Raw genomic sequence first — 16,756 nt, forward strand, 5'->3', positions numbered from 1 at the left:
TAGTCCCTTATTTGGCCAATCCCTCCTCCCGAGGCTGAATACCAAGATCCAGCTATCAAAGTATTGAAGTTCAGCATCCAGCAACTAAAAGCCCCCTTCGGTTCACCTAATTTGTTCAGTTAAAATTAAACACCTCATCCTAACATGGAGTTTCCCATTTTACCTTTATAAACTGCCATCTGTTTGTCTCTTCTGTCCACTGGCAGTCCTTTGTTACCCCTGTGGCCTCCAACCCCTTCCCCTTCTCTCTAGTCCTTTATCTTCTGTCTTTGTCTCATTTCTGTGCCCTTTGTCCCTGGGGGGGGGGGGGGGGGGAGATTCCTTTGTGCTGAGAACTGGTCTTGTGGTGTCCTGAGCCAATATCCGTTCCTATAATGATGATAAATTAGGACTGTTGGAGCAGTTGGGGATGTGGCTTGGTGGTAGAACACTTGCTTAACATGTGCAGTGTCCTGGGATTGATCCCCATACCACAAACGCTTGGTTATAATAGGATGAAAGTGCTTCAAAGCATATTGCTTTGAACGTCCTTACTGTAGTTTAAAAAAGGAAAAATTAACAAAAGCGAAAGCACACATGAAATCACCTTATTTTAAAAATGCGGCAACATTTTCTTTTTAAAAACGATTAGTAAATTTAATGTGTATTTCTAGTTCTTAAGAGTATCACACATTTGATTTAAGTCTGACTTTTACAGAATAAACAAAGGGAACAAATTTGGAAAATTTTTACTGAGTCTGTGAACTGCTGTTGTCACATCAGCTAAAATGGTACTGTCACCTTAGGCTGGGTACATCTTCTTCTTGTCTTTTTTTTTTTTTTTTTTTTTTTTTTTTTTAGTGTTGGCCAGGGAATATAGGAAGGCTTTTTTAAAAATGTGAGAAGCTGGGCATGGTGGCACACCCCTTTAATCCCAGCAGAGGCTATGGGTCTTTATGTCTTTATAAGTTCGAGGCCAGCCTGTTCTACCTAGTAAGTTCTAGGTGAGCCAAGGCTACATCGATATCTCACTATTAGTAAGAAAAAATTGTTATGGTTCTCAAATAGCCAATTTTTAAAAACATTTGGTAAAATTGTTTTATAAATTTTTGTAACTTGGGATTAAGTGAGATGGTGGTTGACATCAAATGTTGGCAGTTAAGACAATATAATTTTTACTGCAAAATCAGTGAAAGGCAAAGCAGTTTTATTTGGATGCCAGCTCCCAGGCATCTTGATTATGTTTGTTTTCTTATTAGAGCTTGGCAGGTAGAAGGAGCATGTCTACCAGGGGTTTTATTTGTATCTTTGGGTGTTGTTAAATAGTTAAAGGAGAATAAAAAGTAGGCAATATAAATTTAAATAAATAAACATAAAAGGGGTAGAAGAAAGAAAATTTGATGTTGGAAAGTCCTTGTAGATCCATAGGAGAAACAGGTGAGGTCGTTGCCTCTGTGGGCTATGATCAGCATGAAAAGGACAGGTGATTTTAGCTATTTCTGACCATGCCCACCCACTCATTTGGGGCAAATTACAATTTTTAAGTGTTTTTCCACTGTGTGACAGTTTATTAATTAATAATTCTCAGGTACTTTTGGGAGACTGTAGAGGAAGTTATCCAGTTAGTACAGAGCATTAAATTGTCTTTAGGATTCACAGATACCAAGCTATGTGAAGCCTAGCTACCATCTGAATCATGCCCTTTGAAAATACCTGGAATTTGAAGAACAGGATATGGGGTTTATATTGTAACTAATTTTGGAGCAATATCTGACAAAGTATTTTTTCCTATTTGTTTTCTAAACTCTGAGTCTGTTCAAAGTTGAAAGCAAAGGACAAAAGCTTCCTTTGTTCATGACCTCATATTTCAGTGTGTTTTTCTGAAATTGCCAATGTTTTGTAATGAATGCCTTTATTTTTTTATTGGTCATCAAACATTATTTTGGTATTATTTCTATATAGAAAGCCTTAAGACTTCGGTATAATTATATTAAGCAAAAGGCCATAATTATACTGCTAAAATATAATTTTATTTCTATTTGTATATGGTTTACTACAAATTACAGGATATGGAGACTATTTTAAATCAAGGACAGATGTTGAGTAAAAGCTCCTGACCAGAAGGGCTTGAAACATTATTAAATAAAAAAGCAAAAGCCCCTAGTCAGCTGCATTGTGACAGGGAGAACAAGAGTGTTATGTAATAACTGAACCTCAGATTCAAAACAAATCTTTCCCGGAAGTGCTGTCATTTGGTACCAAAAGCAATAGTAAGAACTGTATGATGAATACAGATGGATTTTCCTACAAAGCATAAGACCATAAAAGTTAATCTGGCCTGATGTGGTGGCACAGATTTGTAATCCCAGCACTCTGAGAGGCAAAGGCAGGTGGATTGCTGTGAGTTCAAGGCCAGACTGGTTTACAAAGGGAGTCCAGGACAGCAAAGGTCACACAGAGAAACCCTGTCTTGAAAAAAAACAAACAAAAAAAGCTAATCTGCTTCAAATAACCAGTCATATGATAAGTCCAAATATAGTATATTCCTTTAAAAGTTTAAGATACAAGTTTCTATTTTAAAAACTAAAAGTGGGTAGTGTTGGTGGTCATGGTTACACTGAAAGGTTTAAAAACCTGAAAGCAAGACAGGTAAGGCCTTCATTGCCTCACTTGTAGACAGATCCTTCTTATCATCTTCTGTCCTGCCTCTCCTCTCAGATGGTGACTTCATTAAAGATTAGAAGTTCCCTGCAGGTTTGGTAGCACAGCTCTGGAATCCCAGCTAACCTGGGACGCAGTGGCAGGAAGGATAGACACAGGCTCAGCCTGGGCTGCATATAATCCTGGCTGAAAAATGAATGTGTAAGGCCATAGGTTCAACCCTCAATGCCATAACTACATAAAAAGAAGAAAATGTGCTGTCATACTTCCTGTTATGCTCTGTACTATGGATTCCTAACAGTTTTTGAAAATGCATCAAGAGCAAAGTTTTCTCTTTCCCTGTGCTGTTATTTTGTGTTTTTAGTTGGCATTCTACACTGCCCAGGCAGTCTTTGAATTCCTGGGCTGAAATCATCCTCCTGCCTCCAGCCAAGCAGCTATAAGCACGAGCTACCACACCTACGTGTTCACCAGTTCACTGAGAACTGTCTTCCTTTGTTTTCTTCCTCCATTATAGGGGGAATCAAGATGTGGTTCGTAATTTAAGTAAAGTATAAAAATACATCGATGAAAATGAATAGTGAGGTGAAATCACTCACATGGTAAAGAATTGGTGAATGCCATAGAGGTGCAGTTAATTTGCATTAGCAGATGAAGTTGAAGCAATGGCAGTCAAGCCCACGGGCTGGTAATTATATGTTAAAGTAACGGCAAAGTCTGGGCCAGAGATGTGGGTTTGAGAAAATATTGTTATTCTTCAAGAGACCGAGTTAACTGACAGAATAGCAGAGGACCTAGCCTGTTGCTAATTATGTTGGAGTTGGAGAGAAAAAAAAAAAAAAGCAAAAGGTTGACAAGGAACTTACTAGAGAAATTAGAAATAAAAATGGCAGCATTTTTTAAATCCAAAGAAAAGTGTTTTGAAAAAGTGGAGAAAATTAAAACTGAAAAAGCAGGTCTTTGGACCCAGCCTGGAAGAGGTTCTTAAGAATATGACAGGCAGAAAGAGAGTTCCTAAAGCTATTCACATCCTCTCCTCTGTCTGAAATGTCAGAATGTTGGGTTACATGGCAGTGGGGAGAGGGTAAGGCTTTGGGAGAATTTAAAATTGCTAATCAGGCCTATAAAATGGTGATATCCTGTATTAGCTGCTTGTCTCCAAGTAATCACAAGGGATCTTAAGATAGAAGAGGAATGGGGAAGTTTCAGTAAGGCGTAGTGTGAGAGAGCCATAGCCAGCTATTGCTGATTCTGAAGGCAGAGGGGCTGTATTCCTTTCTTGTCACTGTGACAAAGTTCTTGACAAGAAGAACTTAGAAGGAAAGGTTTGTTCTGGCTCACAGTTGAGAGAGTACAGCCCATCACAGTGGCACAGGCATAGCAGGACAGGGGCCGTGAAGCACTTTATCCACACAGGAGGCCGAGAAGCTGTGGCCAGAAACTGGACTAGGGTGACAAGGCCTGTGTGCTAGAGACCCACTTCCTCCAGCTCTGTTTGGGGGATTGTTTCTGGCCTTAGACAGACTTGTTTGGTATCTGAAGCAATATGGCAGTTGTTCAGGTACACCAACATTGAGACATGTCCAGACATGCCTAGGCCTCACCTAGGCCATTTTGTTTTTAAGTCTCTATTTCAATCATAAGGTGAAATTCAGTTCAGGTTCTCAGGCTCTGCCTGCCTGAGAGCTTGAATAGCCTTTTACTTATGAGAGAACCAGGCCTGACACCCCCAAAGGTCACCAGGAACTAGTGACCCCACCCCAAGGTAACCAGGAACTAGACCCTGGGTCACCAATTCCAGAAACAAGGTCTTAAGATTCCCTACCCAAGGAACAGCCTGAGGATAACCACAAGAATGGGAAGGTATCTTATCTCAGTGTGGGGCATCTGTAACAATTGGACAGTTACTGAAAAAGAGGAGAGAGTATTATTTGTCCAGTGCTATCCTTTTCTCATTATTGCTGTTAGGGTTCAGCACTGGACAAATAATACTCTCTCCTCTTTTTCAGTAACTGTCCAATTGTTACTATAGCAACATAAAATGGAAAGTATTAATAGCCAGCTCCTTGTTGTGAGATACTGTTGTATTTTTCTATGCAGCCCTTATAAGGTTTAATTTAATTCTCATGATTTTCTGGTGTAGACACACTGTTCTACAGATGAAGATCATAAGGCACTACGGGCCTATTTGTCCAAGGTCACATCGGGGCAGAGTAGAACAGATCTTTTACAGTTGTGTCAACTATGGCAATCTTTCCATCCTTTTTGAGAAAGTGCAATTAAGTTATAGAGCATTTAAATGAGTGGCATAAAAAAAAATTATTGTACTTGCTTACATTGAAAAGTTCCCTAACCTAGAGGCTCTTTGTGATTGATACCTGCTGGGAAAGAGATCAGTTTTCTCCAAAATGACATCAGTCCCTGGAGAAGTTGGCCGACACAGAACAAGACTCCATGTTGTGTGTGTGTGTGTGTGTGTGTGTGTGTGTGGTATGTTTGTTTTGATATCATTTGGCATTTTTGGTTTATTGAGTTTTTTGTGGGAGGAGGGTTGTTTGGTTTTCTTTGATTCTCATGGGTTTTGTTTTAGATTTAAGAAATAACATGAAGTTGGGTGGATAGGGAGGCGGGAGCTGGGATGGCTTGGAGGGGAAAGAATGTAATCAAAACATATATGAAAAAAAATTAAATAATAAAACAGTTGTCAACATTCACCACAATTTTTGTTTCTCCATTTGTGCCTGCGTATATGGTGGGATGGAATCATTTGGATGTCTTAGGCATCCTATTTCTTCATTAAAAAAAAAAAAAAAAAAGTAATAAATACTGTGTGGGAATCCTTTGAGATATTTACCTGCTCAGGACGCACATTTAAGAGAAGACGCGAGAGGATAGTTGATGTGTAGAAGGGCCAAATTAGATTAAATACTTAATAACTAGTTTTACATATTAAATTTGGTGCGGTAGATTATCTTTTTCCTATAGTTAGATAAGCACACAAGTAACATGCAAAGCGCCCTTGTAAGCCTATGGGGTTATGAAGTTAGACCCCTTTTGCGTTTAATGAACATCTGATTGGGTGCTCAGTTTCGTCTCTCACGCCTGTGCGCGACTGCTTCTTAAAGCAAGTCCTAAACCTAGCACTTAATAGGGTGCAAAAGGACGCTAGGGAGGCGGGACCCGGAAGGAGGAGGTGGTCGCAGGATGTGGCCTGTGGCCCGCGGCCCGGTGAATGCTGGGAACTGTAGTTCCGGGCAGCCAAGCTATTCCTGAGCAGGGCCAAGGGAGAGCCTGACTGGCTTCCTGAAGCCTCCCCGGCGGCTGCACCAGAACGCACTTCCGCGGCCTCGGAGGGGACACAGGAGGGGCTGCTCCGTCCGAGTGGGCGAGCGGCATGCCCGGGCCGTGAGGAACCGGTAGGTGTGATCAGGGATGCTCCCGTTTCGGAGTGTTCCGCAAGTAGTTGAAGGTGTTGCGCGAAAGGGCGAGGCGGCGGCGAGTCGGCGTTTTCGACGTCGCCCGCGAGGGTGGACGCGGAGAGCGGCCGAGGGGGTAGCTGGTGAGGCGTGTGGGAAGGCGGGGAGAGCGGAGGGCCGCGCGCGCGAGGCGCGGGCTGCCGGCTGCTGTTTTCCAGCCGCCCGCTGACGCCGCCGGTTGTGTAACGCTGACCCGCTCGCGGGGCCCACGCGCGGGGCAGGGCCGGGTGGGCTCGGAGAGCCATTGGCTGCCCGCAGCCGCCCCTGTCCCTGCTCGGCCCCCGGGGTTCCCCCGAGGACGCGGCGGGGCGAGGCGGGGGCGCGGCGGGGCGAGGCGGGGGCGCGGCGGGCGGTGCTAGCGGAGCTGGCCCTGCCGCCCTCCGGACCGTGCCAGAGGGGCCGGTCTCCTGCCACGCTAGGTGACCTCACTGGGCAAGGTCGCCTGGCCCGGGGTCCGGTAGCCCTTATTGTTTGTAAAATGAGCCCTTTGACTTTGGGGCAGTCGTGCTTGGTAACAACTCCAGGATCGTGGATGGGAGGTGGGGAGCCTTGGTCGAAATCCTGCATAATTATAATTACTGTCAGAGGACCAGTGTGGTAAACGCCTCCGTCCAGGAAGCTCCCAAGCGTTTATGAGTTTTTGCTCAGCCTACCTGTTTGAGTTAAGTAGTGTTTAAAGAGGAAGGAAGCCGCTCGTGTTTAGAGATAAGAAAACATCCTAAATGGCAGCTTGAGCCAAGGGCGATTCCGTGTGGCATAAACTAGAAAGAACATTCTGGTTGCAGGTTTTTGGATGTACAGGGCAAATCAGTTTTGTCTGGTTTTATTGTGAGTGCCATTTTAAAAACATTTTAGGAAATAGTGCATTTCTTTTAAATCCAAGACAACTGTAGCGTTTTCATCGTCCTCTTTATTTCATGACAGCCATGAACCCTATTTTGAAAAAAATTCCATTAATTTTTTTCATAAATTTCTAACCCAGTAAAGTGATTTGTTTGTTTGTTTGTTCGTTTTGTTTTTCAACACAGGGGTTCTCTGTGTAGCGTTGGCTGTCCTGGACTCAAATTCTAGACCAGGCTGGCCTCGAACTCACAGAAGAGATCAACCTGCCTCTGGCCCCTAGGCCTCCCAGGATGCTGGGAGTAAAGCAGGCACACCACTGCACTTGACTTAGTAAAGTGATCTTTATTTTTAGCCTTAATTATCCTGAACTTTCAAATCACAAAGAGTTTTCTTTTGAGCCTCACATATAATAGCGAATACAAGAATAGATTGCCTCTGTTATTTTTGTTGTGTTTTTGTTTTGCTCTTTTGTAGTGTTTGAACCTATGGCCTTCTGCAAGATGGGCAGACATTTTAGCTCTGAGCTACACCCCCAGCCTTAAACTGTCTTTTTGAAAAACTTATTGCCAGCCTGTTTTGCTGTAGCATTTTATTAGGTTTAGATAGTTACTAATTATTTCCTAATTATATGTGAATTAAAATAGATTTTCTAGAGAAGTGCTGTAGTAATTTGGAGCATGTTTTCCTATTTTGGTAGGCCCAGATTATCTCTACTTTGTGTGCAGATGTGTTCCTGTTTCATCTAAGGTCCATAAGCTGATTTTGGAGGATCAGGTACGCTAAAGGGTAAGTGTGTACCTTGGTTATAAAATGTTTCCGTTTCTTCACTCACAGGTGGTGCTTTTCTTTTCTTCATCAAAATAACAGCATAGTACCCTTTTGGTAGAGTGGTTGATGATTACAGCTTCCAAGAACACCCAAATTATAGGTAGAAGGGGCGGCCGGTGTTAGCATCATGAATTATATAGTGGCCATGAGACATACATTCTTTTGTAGTGATTCCTTGGAATTGTTCCTGAAAAAAATTATAATGGGCTTGTGAATTCCTAAAGCTCTCAGCCACTATTTTTGCATCAGCCTTCTTTGAACTCTCTTTAAAGCCAGAGAAGATATCCTTTTGAAAATATTTTTATTCAAAATGATATCATTGATAACATTTTATGTACCAAATTTTCTTCTCTGAAAGTCGTTCTGGAACAGATGACAAATGTACAGTGGCTGTTTTCAAACAGTGTAATTGATTTGGTCAGTAATCACTCCAAAACTAGAGTTTTGTCATTGTTGCTAGAAAAATGTTTATTTCGCTTTACAAGATTGGAGAGGCTTTTGTCCAAAAAGGAGTAGAAAGCAGGCGCACAATCTAGAAAGAGCATGAGTGCTTCAGAGAAGAGAGTGTGGTCCCAAATGAAATGAATGGAACGTACACTAAACCAAATTTATAATTTTTCTCTGCATCCTAGCTAGACACATATAGACCAGCTCTTTATTCTTTCAGTCAGTAAGGAAGAGAGGGCTTTGTGTGTCAGTAGTGTAAACACAGTGACTAAAACAGGCATCTCTGTCCTGAAATTACAGTCTATTGAGAAAGAGCAATACATAAACAAGGAGTTGTAAGCATTATCACTGCTACCAAAGAAAAAGTGAAGCAGTGCTGTTCACGCTGTGTAGCCAGGAATGGGGAAGGCTGTGAACAGAAAGGGAGAGAGTTAGCTAGGTCTCCCCACCAAGATGACTGGGTGTCTATTAAAGAGTAGGGCGGGGCTGAGAAAGTTCATAAGCAGTTGGAGAGCTGGCCGAGCAGTCTAGAGCACTTGCTGCTCATACAGAGGACCTGGTTTGGTTCCCAGCACCCACATAGTAGATCACAACCACCTGTAACTCCAGTTTCAGAGGATCTGACACCCTCTTTGGCCTTCTCAGACACTGCATGCCTGTGGTGCACAGATACACATGCAGGCAAAACATCCTGCATAAACATAAAATAGAAATAAGTTTTTAAAAAATAGTTTGGAAGAATAGCATGTAGCCTAGCTCGTAATTAAATTAGAAAATGGAAAAGCAGTATGGTTACATAGACAGTGAGGTGTTTAGGGTGAGATAGAAGGCACATAAAGAGGCTGAGAGTGGGACTAAAAGCCAGAAGCGTGCACACTGTGCGGAAGGTTGAGGTTTTTAGAGACTTTATAATTTGAGAAAGAGGAAGCTATTGAGTGGAAAGAAGTGAAGTGACAGATTTATGTCTCAGAAAAAAATTATTCTAGATGCAGAATTCATTAAACATAGCACACGAGTCTCAAATATGAGCAAGTCCTAATCTGGAAGCCAGCATTATCTTTCAGTTTTAACACTAAATATATCCTTTCCCTATCACCCTGTGAGATGTTATCTCACTAGTGGGATGAGACATCAAATTATAGATATGTGGAGTTAATAACGGGATAAAAAATGAAGTGATCAAAGGAAGTTACAAGACGCTAAACATTAATTTCAGCACTAGGGTTTAGCCTCAGTATTTGAGATTACTAATACTCTTTTTTTTCTGATTTCATGGTATCTCTTTTTGACTCTGTTTAAAACTGTCCTTGAGAGCTCAACCAAGCATCTATCACTATAGAGGATTCAGAGAACTGAGTTTACCTTGAAGCTATAGTTAAATACACTTAGCACTGAAATAAATGTTGGTCTGCCTGTGTTCATTAATATTGTTTGATTGTCTGTAGGCTAAGGATTATAGGAAAGTATCAATAATAAACTATATATCCTTAATCTTGTTCTCATTGCCTTTGGGTTGCAGGAATCAGTGGCACAGGGAAGGCTGTTTGGAGAAATAGTAATTACTTTGAAATTGTAAGTATTTGTTCCCAATCTCTGGAAACAAGAATTAAATTGTGATTGAGTTAAGAGTTTGAGAGAATTAGCTGAAGGAGTTTTGAGGCTTTAAAAGAAACAGGAAAACCCTTTTTCTTTTGCTCTGTCTTTACCTAACCCGGGGCAATATCTTTAATAAACTAGATTATGTTGCTTAGTATATACCAATGATCACTTAATACACAGTAACTATAACTATCAGTATTTTGAATTTGCACGAAACAGCATATTTTTTATTAACATTCTAGACCAGTGACCCCAGTGTCCTTTCAGGGTGTTTTCCATATGGGTCGCACACTACAAATAGTTCTTGCATGACTGACTTCTTAGACATAGCTGGTTCTTTGTCTAGCCCACATTTGTTAATGACCTTGTGTGGTCTTGGTACAGGGCCCACTACTCATTCATATAACCTTAGAGTGATTTGTATGCCAGGCACAATGCAAATTGCTCATCGTATATGGGGGAAACAGGTAAAAAAACAACTGGCACTGACTTCTGGAGCTTGCCATCATTAAGCATTCCTAATGCAAGCACTCTCCAACCTGCTCCAAGGTGTTTGTTCTGAACCAAAGTCTTTGTTGCTAAAATTAAGCAAGAGAGGTAGATTTTTTTTTTTTCTAATTTGCAAGAAAACTAAACCATAATTTGCAGTTTAATTCTGAAAGCCTTCTGGAACAATTACAACTTCTGATACTGATAGAAGGCAACATAGCAAGTAGTAGCTAATCTTTGTGGGAAAAATTAGAACTACCCATGTGTGTTTAATTTGAAAATCTAACTCAAGGCCATTATGCCCAGGCTCTGCTTTCATATTATACACTTAATGATATATTATCACTGGAATATACAGGCATAATATTTTTTCTAAGAAAACTATTCCTGATTTATATGGCTGTGTATCATATGCACATAATATTGTTTTCTAAAGAACATTGTGTTTGCTTGCTGAAACATGTCCTAACCTAGTTTCTTAGCATTTTACCATGGCTATCGTTCTGATCCTGACATCCTGGGAATGTTCTGTGCCATCTCAGTAGGGAATATTTGATTCTGGAAAAGGTGATGGATTCTGTGAACATCATGATATTGTATCACATACAAAGATTACTCCCAGCTACACCCCTTCATTTTGCCTTGAACAACAACAAGTAAATGTACCCCTGAAAGTCATCTGCTCTGTTGCCTCCTTGTGGAAAATATGTTTGAGTAGTGCTTTGAGGTGCAAATGCTCGAAAGAATGAAATATGAGTCAGATACTGATTTGCATAGTTAATCATACATTGGAAGAGAATACAGCCTTCTAATTTGAGAGTACTATTAGTGGAGATCTGTGCTGTCCTTCAGAATCTGGATTACCTTATACAGACTCTAATAGTTTTGTAACTGCCAAGTGCTCGAGAGTTCCCTGAAAAGCACTTGGATCAAATTGAATCATCCAGTAGGTAGGTAAGCAGAAATCCCAGGGGCTTTTGTTCTCTTCTATTTGACTGACTCACTGGAGATGAGCCCATTTCACTTCTAATAATTTCCTGGTGTGCCAGAATTATAGCAGAGAGGTGATTTTGCTTTTTCTCATTTAGCATTCATTCAGTAAATTCTAGGGCACCAAGACAGGCACAGAGACAGTCACCGAGTGCTCATACCTAGCATTCAGATGCATTCTAAGCACTTGGTACTGCATTAACTCATTGCATCCATGGAAAAGAAAAAACTGTGAGGCAGATACTGCTTTCTTAACCATTTTGCAGATGAGGAATAAAGGTGCAGGGATTGTCTGCCTGTCAGCCTGGTCCGGTGTCCGCTCTTAACATCCTGCTGTTCTGCCATGCTTTCTCCATATCTGTGCCTTTGGCAGACTACTTCCTTACTTGCTGGTTGAGTCTCACTTTATATCTCCTTGAGTGCTTATACTGAATTTGTAGTGTTTGTAGCCAGCTATTAGTTTCTCCATACTTGCTATAATTTGAATAATTTGTCCATAAGGTCTGCTTTTTCATTGAATACCTGATATACAAAGTGGTCCATATATGTACGATACATGAGTATTGACAACCAATTTTAAATTTTAGGTGTGGTGTTACTCTAGATAATTATAAAGAAAAATGATGATGGCTAAAGATTTTAGTTTCTAAGTGACACAGTGATGACAAAGCGAATGCGTGTGCACTTGATCTGGGACATATATGTTGATGTACATTCATATTGTGCAAGGAGGAAACAGGAATTTCCATCTTTTTTTCCTTTCTTTTGGGATGGGTGGGGAGAGCAGGGTTTGTTAGAACTCATTATAGAGACCAGGCTGGCCTTAGACTGACTGCAGTCCTCATGCCTCAGAAGTGTTAGGGTTGTAGTCACGAGCCCACCAGCCCCCTCTCTGCGCTGGTATGTCATCAGGAAACAAACGTGCTGCCGGTTGGTGGCAACTCTAGCTGTGCTCTCCTGCTGTGCCTGATTTGCCCTCTGTGTGTCACCCCCTAGTCCTACCACACTGCGCCAGCCCTCCGGCCATGGGCTGCCGAGATGTCCACGCAGCCACAGTCCTCTCCTTCCTGTGTGGTATTGCCTCTGTAGCAGGCCTCTTTGCTGGGACTATGCTTCCCAACTGGAGGAAATTGCGGCTGATCACATTCAACAGAAATGAGAAGAACCTGACTATTTACACAGGCCTCTGGGTGAAATGTGCCCGGTACGATGGAAGCAGCGACTGCCTGATGTACGACCGCACCTGGTACTTATCCGTTGACCAGCTGGATCTGCGTGTCCTCCAGTTTGCCCTGCCCCTCAGCATCGTAATTGCAATGGGTGCCTTGCTGCTCTGCCTGATTGGAATGTGTAACACGGCCTTCAAGTCCTCGGTGCCTAACATCAAACTGGCCAAGTGTTTGGTCAATAGTGCAGGCTGCCACCTGGTGGCTGGACTCCTGTTTTTCCTGGCAGGTACTGTGAGCCTCTCTCCATCCATCTGGGTCTTCTTCTATAACACTCACCTCAACAAGAAGTTTGAGCCAGTCTTTACCTTTGACTATGCAGTGTTTGTCACTATTGCTAGCTCAGGGGGTCTGTTTATGACTGCTCTTCTCCTGTTTATTTGGTACTGTGCATGCAAATCTTTGTCCTCTCCCTTCTGGCAGCCACTGTACTCCCATCCTCCCAGTATGCACACTTACTCACAGCCCTATTCTTCACGTTCCCGCCTCTCTGCCATTGAAATTGACATTCCAGTAGTTTCACATAGCACTTAACGGAATATAATTAATTGTTAGACGTATGTCTCGTAGCCTCACTGTACCCTGCATAAAGAGCCTTTTTGGACTTGTGTACAATTTTCTTTTGTTACTGGCTAGTCAGTGGAGCCAAATTTGTTATACCTTGGTAGAATGAAATGCTGCTAGATTTTATGAGCTACTATAGTACAGTCTTGTAAATGTGAAACATTCCTTTTATCTTGCTTTTAATACTAGACGGGTCTTTAGCCTCCTTGTTGATGTCTGATCAATTACTTAAGTGAAAGGACCTGTGATAACAAGTGAGGCAATGAAAACAGCATATAAAGAACAGTGCTCTTGTGTTTGATCCTTACAGTATTTCAGATTGTACATTGTCTCTGATGACGTAAACTGAAGCGTGCAGTTTCAAATACAGGAAGTTTTAGTTAGATAAAGATAGTAGTTTATCTTCAGAACTCTACCAGCTTGAGGGTATAATTTTGTTCTCTCTTGGGACGAACTGAATAGGTATTCTAATACTGAAGATTAGTATCTTCTACCTCATTTTAGTGAAAAGTAAAATGCATTTTAAATGATGACAGAGTAAGGCTGACATTGAAATATGGTTAACATTTAACTTCTTTCTTGGTTTTCAGACAGGGTCTTGCGGTGTATCCCTGGCTGGTCTAGAACGTACTCTGTAGACCAGGCTGCCCTCAAACTTTCCGCTGTTCTCCTGTCTGCCTCCTGAGCACTGATTACAGGCATGCCCAACTACATCTAGCACACTGTAATTTTTAGTTACTGATTGTATTGTTAAAATTTTTAAGTGACAGTTGCTTCATCTGAAACAAGAATTTCTTTGCAGATACCCATCAGTCAGGTAGTGCTCATGCCCTGTACAAGCTCTTGGTGGCTTAAACAAATGAATAAAAGGTTGTTGGAGCCAAATGGTTGTCTTTTAGACACAAATGGTAGGGCACGGGAGTCTGTTTTTCAGTGACAGCACAAAAGATTCATGTGGTGGCTGCTATTTGAGTAGCAGCTTTACTGTGTTCAGTTCCTGCTTCATCATTGATTACTTGCTTCTAACACTGCCTAACACTTGACAAAGTTCTTTAGAGGAAGGATACACAAACAGGAGATGTAGCCTTGTCTGTGTAGAAGTTTCACTCTAATGCAGAAGACCAAACTGACACATGACAACCAGTGAAAAGTGTGACTTTATGGCAGCTGGTGAACTTGTCAAGCATTGACACAGGAATGTATTTCAGGTGAGTCGTGTCTTTCTGACACAGCCGATAGTACACTACCAGCAATAGCCTGGACACTAGAAATTCACTTAGTGAGTCTCCTCGCCAAGCTTACAAGCTATAATCACAGTCTCAGATCATGAGAATGGGCAAGATAGGAGAGATTAAATTGTACCCTTTCTACCTCTGAAATTAAGGTGACACAGTAAAGAGGGACACATTTTTAAAATGTCTCCTCTTACGTGATATCAAATGGATGAAACCATGTTAATACTAAAGTCACACTTTGACATTGAAGGATGTTGGGTCTTAACTCTTAGGGATTTGAGCTGCTTATTAATTGGTATAATATTAATTACTATTACTAACATGTTTATAAGGACTGTGGTATATTATGGTTATAGATTTCTACAAGCGGCTGATTTTATGGTAAACAGTTTATGATGCCTCTTTTGCAAATCTATTTCCATAGAAATATGTAGTATGTTTCCCTAAGTTCAACACTACTTTATGTAGGCAAGCAAATCCAGTTGTATAATTTTTAAATGCTGTCAATACAAAGCATGCACATCTATGGTTTATTATTATTATAGCTTCTAATCTTTCCCACCTCCGGTTCTTCTCATCTTAGATAAAACTGAGTGCTGGTCATTCCAAGACAATGGCAGCTGGAATTTTGAGATATGTTAAGTTTTTCCCCTTTGTTAGTTAATCTTAGTTCTTCCCTCACTAAACTTTTCAGAAGGGTTAAGAATTCCACCATCCCTTGATGTTAGTATAAAAAGTGGGGCCAGGTGTGGCTTTTGACTTTAAACTCAGCATTCGAAAGGCAGAGACACGTGCATCTCTGTGGGCATCATAGTGGACATCCTGGTCTCTCTAGCAAGTTTCAGGCTGGTCAGGGCTACACACTGAGACCCTTTCTTAAAGAAAAATTAAAAAAAAAATTAAAAAGTAGCCTCAGCAATGAGAGTACTAAATAATTTCTAGCTCACAGAATTTTAACTACAAACATTAAGCTCTTTTATGAGAAGCTTTTGGCATTATCATCTACAGCCTCCAATTAGTATTTATTATGAATTCACTCAGGAAGAGAAACAGCTGTTTCTATATTATCTTTTTAGTTTTCCAGATATGCCATAAATAACTATTTTTTTAAAGCCATCAAAGGAAAGCATGTATTTACAGTCCTTTGGAGTCACTTGAATATTCCTGGGGCTGTTACTGAGAAGGGGTGGATAACTTCTTTTGTTGCTAAAAAGCTGTTAATTTTAAAGTCCTTCTAAGGAGCCAGTTTGGCAAACAGTCTTAAATGTGAGATGGTGCACCAGATGTGTACTACCCAGCTTTGAGAGAAGAATAAATCTAAGATCCTGAGTTCACTCTGCTTGTACATATGCCTTATGATGGATAGTGTGTGCTTTAAACCACAAGGTTAAAAACCTCAGTGAGTGTGCTGTCCTGCCTCATGTTTATTAAAAGATGTATTTTTACAAGTTTGTCTCTGTTCTTTCTCAGCTTTAAGGTAAATTTTCTGAGAAGTGTTTTTGTGTGTATGTAAATGGAAACATGGCACTCCTAAAGACCATGGGGGTTGGGAACTAGAGAGCCGCTGCAACACAAGGAGTCGCTCTGGTGGATCATACCCTTCATTCACTGGGCTTTTTACTAGTCCACAAAAAAGCTCTGAATAAAGTTTTTGGCCAAATTTTCTTCACCAGTGAAGTTTTGTGGTTAGGCAGGTGATTGGGAATTCGAAATATTTAGATAAGGGCATCTTTTCTTACTCATAACTTAAGGTTTATAGGAAAGTAACTTCAGCATGTCTTAAAGCCTGTGATGAGCTTTTATTTTGGAATTATGGCCATTTGGAACCATTCCAGACATGAATTTGCCTCACTGAAACTCATGGGTTTATTTTGGACTATTAGGTGGCAGAACCAAGAAATAAGAAATGGCTTCAGTTTGAGCAACCCAGCTACTGACACTAAAGTATACTAATCCAGACTCCACACTCAGTTCTGCAGCTTTGTCGAAGGTTATCAAATGCTGGAGAATTATTTTTTGTTAACCAAATCACAAGAGTCTGAGCTTTAGCCAGAAATAAAAATACACATTCATTATCTAAAATGTGCATAAGGCTATCTCAGGCAAGAAAAGAGCAAGATGAACCCAGCACACCTGCCAAAAGAAAGAAAATGCTCTTTGAGAGCATTTTCTGAATGCATGGAGATGCATTCAGCAGCCAACTCAAGGAAGAAGCTCCCATTAGCCAAATCTGAAACACAGCATCACAGTGAAGAGTTGTAATGGGCTTGTAGCCCACTAAGTAAAGTAAACTGTGATTATACTGATAGAAATGGCAGCGAGTTATTTCTTACAGTTAAAGAAGGTACAGAGAGAAAAAAAGATAGGCCACCAACATCTTTCAAGGGGTTCTCTATTCTTGCTTTTTTAAAATTTTTAC

At 41.0% G+C, this 16,756-nt stretch overlaps 1 protein-coding gene across 2 annotated transcripts; it reads left to right on the top strand.

Moving 5' to 3' along the window:
• The first annotated feature begins 5,897 nt into the window (after positions 1-5,897).
• On the top strand, positions 5,898-15,785 carry Cldn12 (claudin 12). Of its 2 annotated transcripts, XM_055612857.1 has the most exons (5): positions 5,898-6,056; positions 7,657-7,745; positions 9,754-9,806; positions 12,309-12,767; positions 13,693-15,785. In XM_055612857.1, exons 4-5 carry the CDS (start codon positions 12,338-12,340, stop codon positions 13,785-13,787), a joined length of 525 nt encoding a protein of 174 aa, XP_055468832.1. In that variant the 5' UTR covers positions 5,898-6,056; positions 7,657-7,745; positions 9,754-9,806; positions 12,309-12,337; the 3' UTR covers positions 13,788-15,785. The 2 variants fall into 2 exon arrangements, with proteins under 2 accessions (XP_055468832.1, XP_055468831.1); XM_055612856.1 differs by having other exon boundaries at positions 12,309-15,785.
• Positions 15,786-16,756: the final 971 nt, after the last annotated feature.

The sequence above is a fragment of the Psammomys obesus genome, unplaced genomic scaffold (assembly GCF_907164565.1).
Source record: "Psammomys obesus unplaced genomic scaffold, mPsaObe1.curated_primary_1811, whole genome shotgun sequence".
NCBI classification, from domain to species: domain Eukaryota; kingdom Metazoa; phylum Chordata; class Mammalia; order Rodentia; family Muridae; genus Psammomys; species Psammomys obesus.

Bases quoted from the DNA above. Each gene is read 5' to 3' on its own strand.
- Cldn12 (XM_055612856.1), top strand. From the start codon at position 12,338: ATGGGCTGCCGAGATGTCCACGCAGCCACAGTCCTCTCCTTCCTGTGT.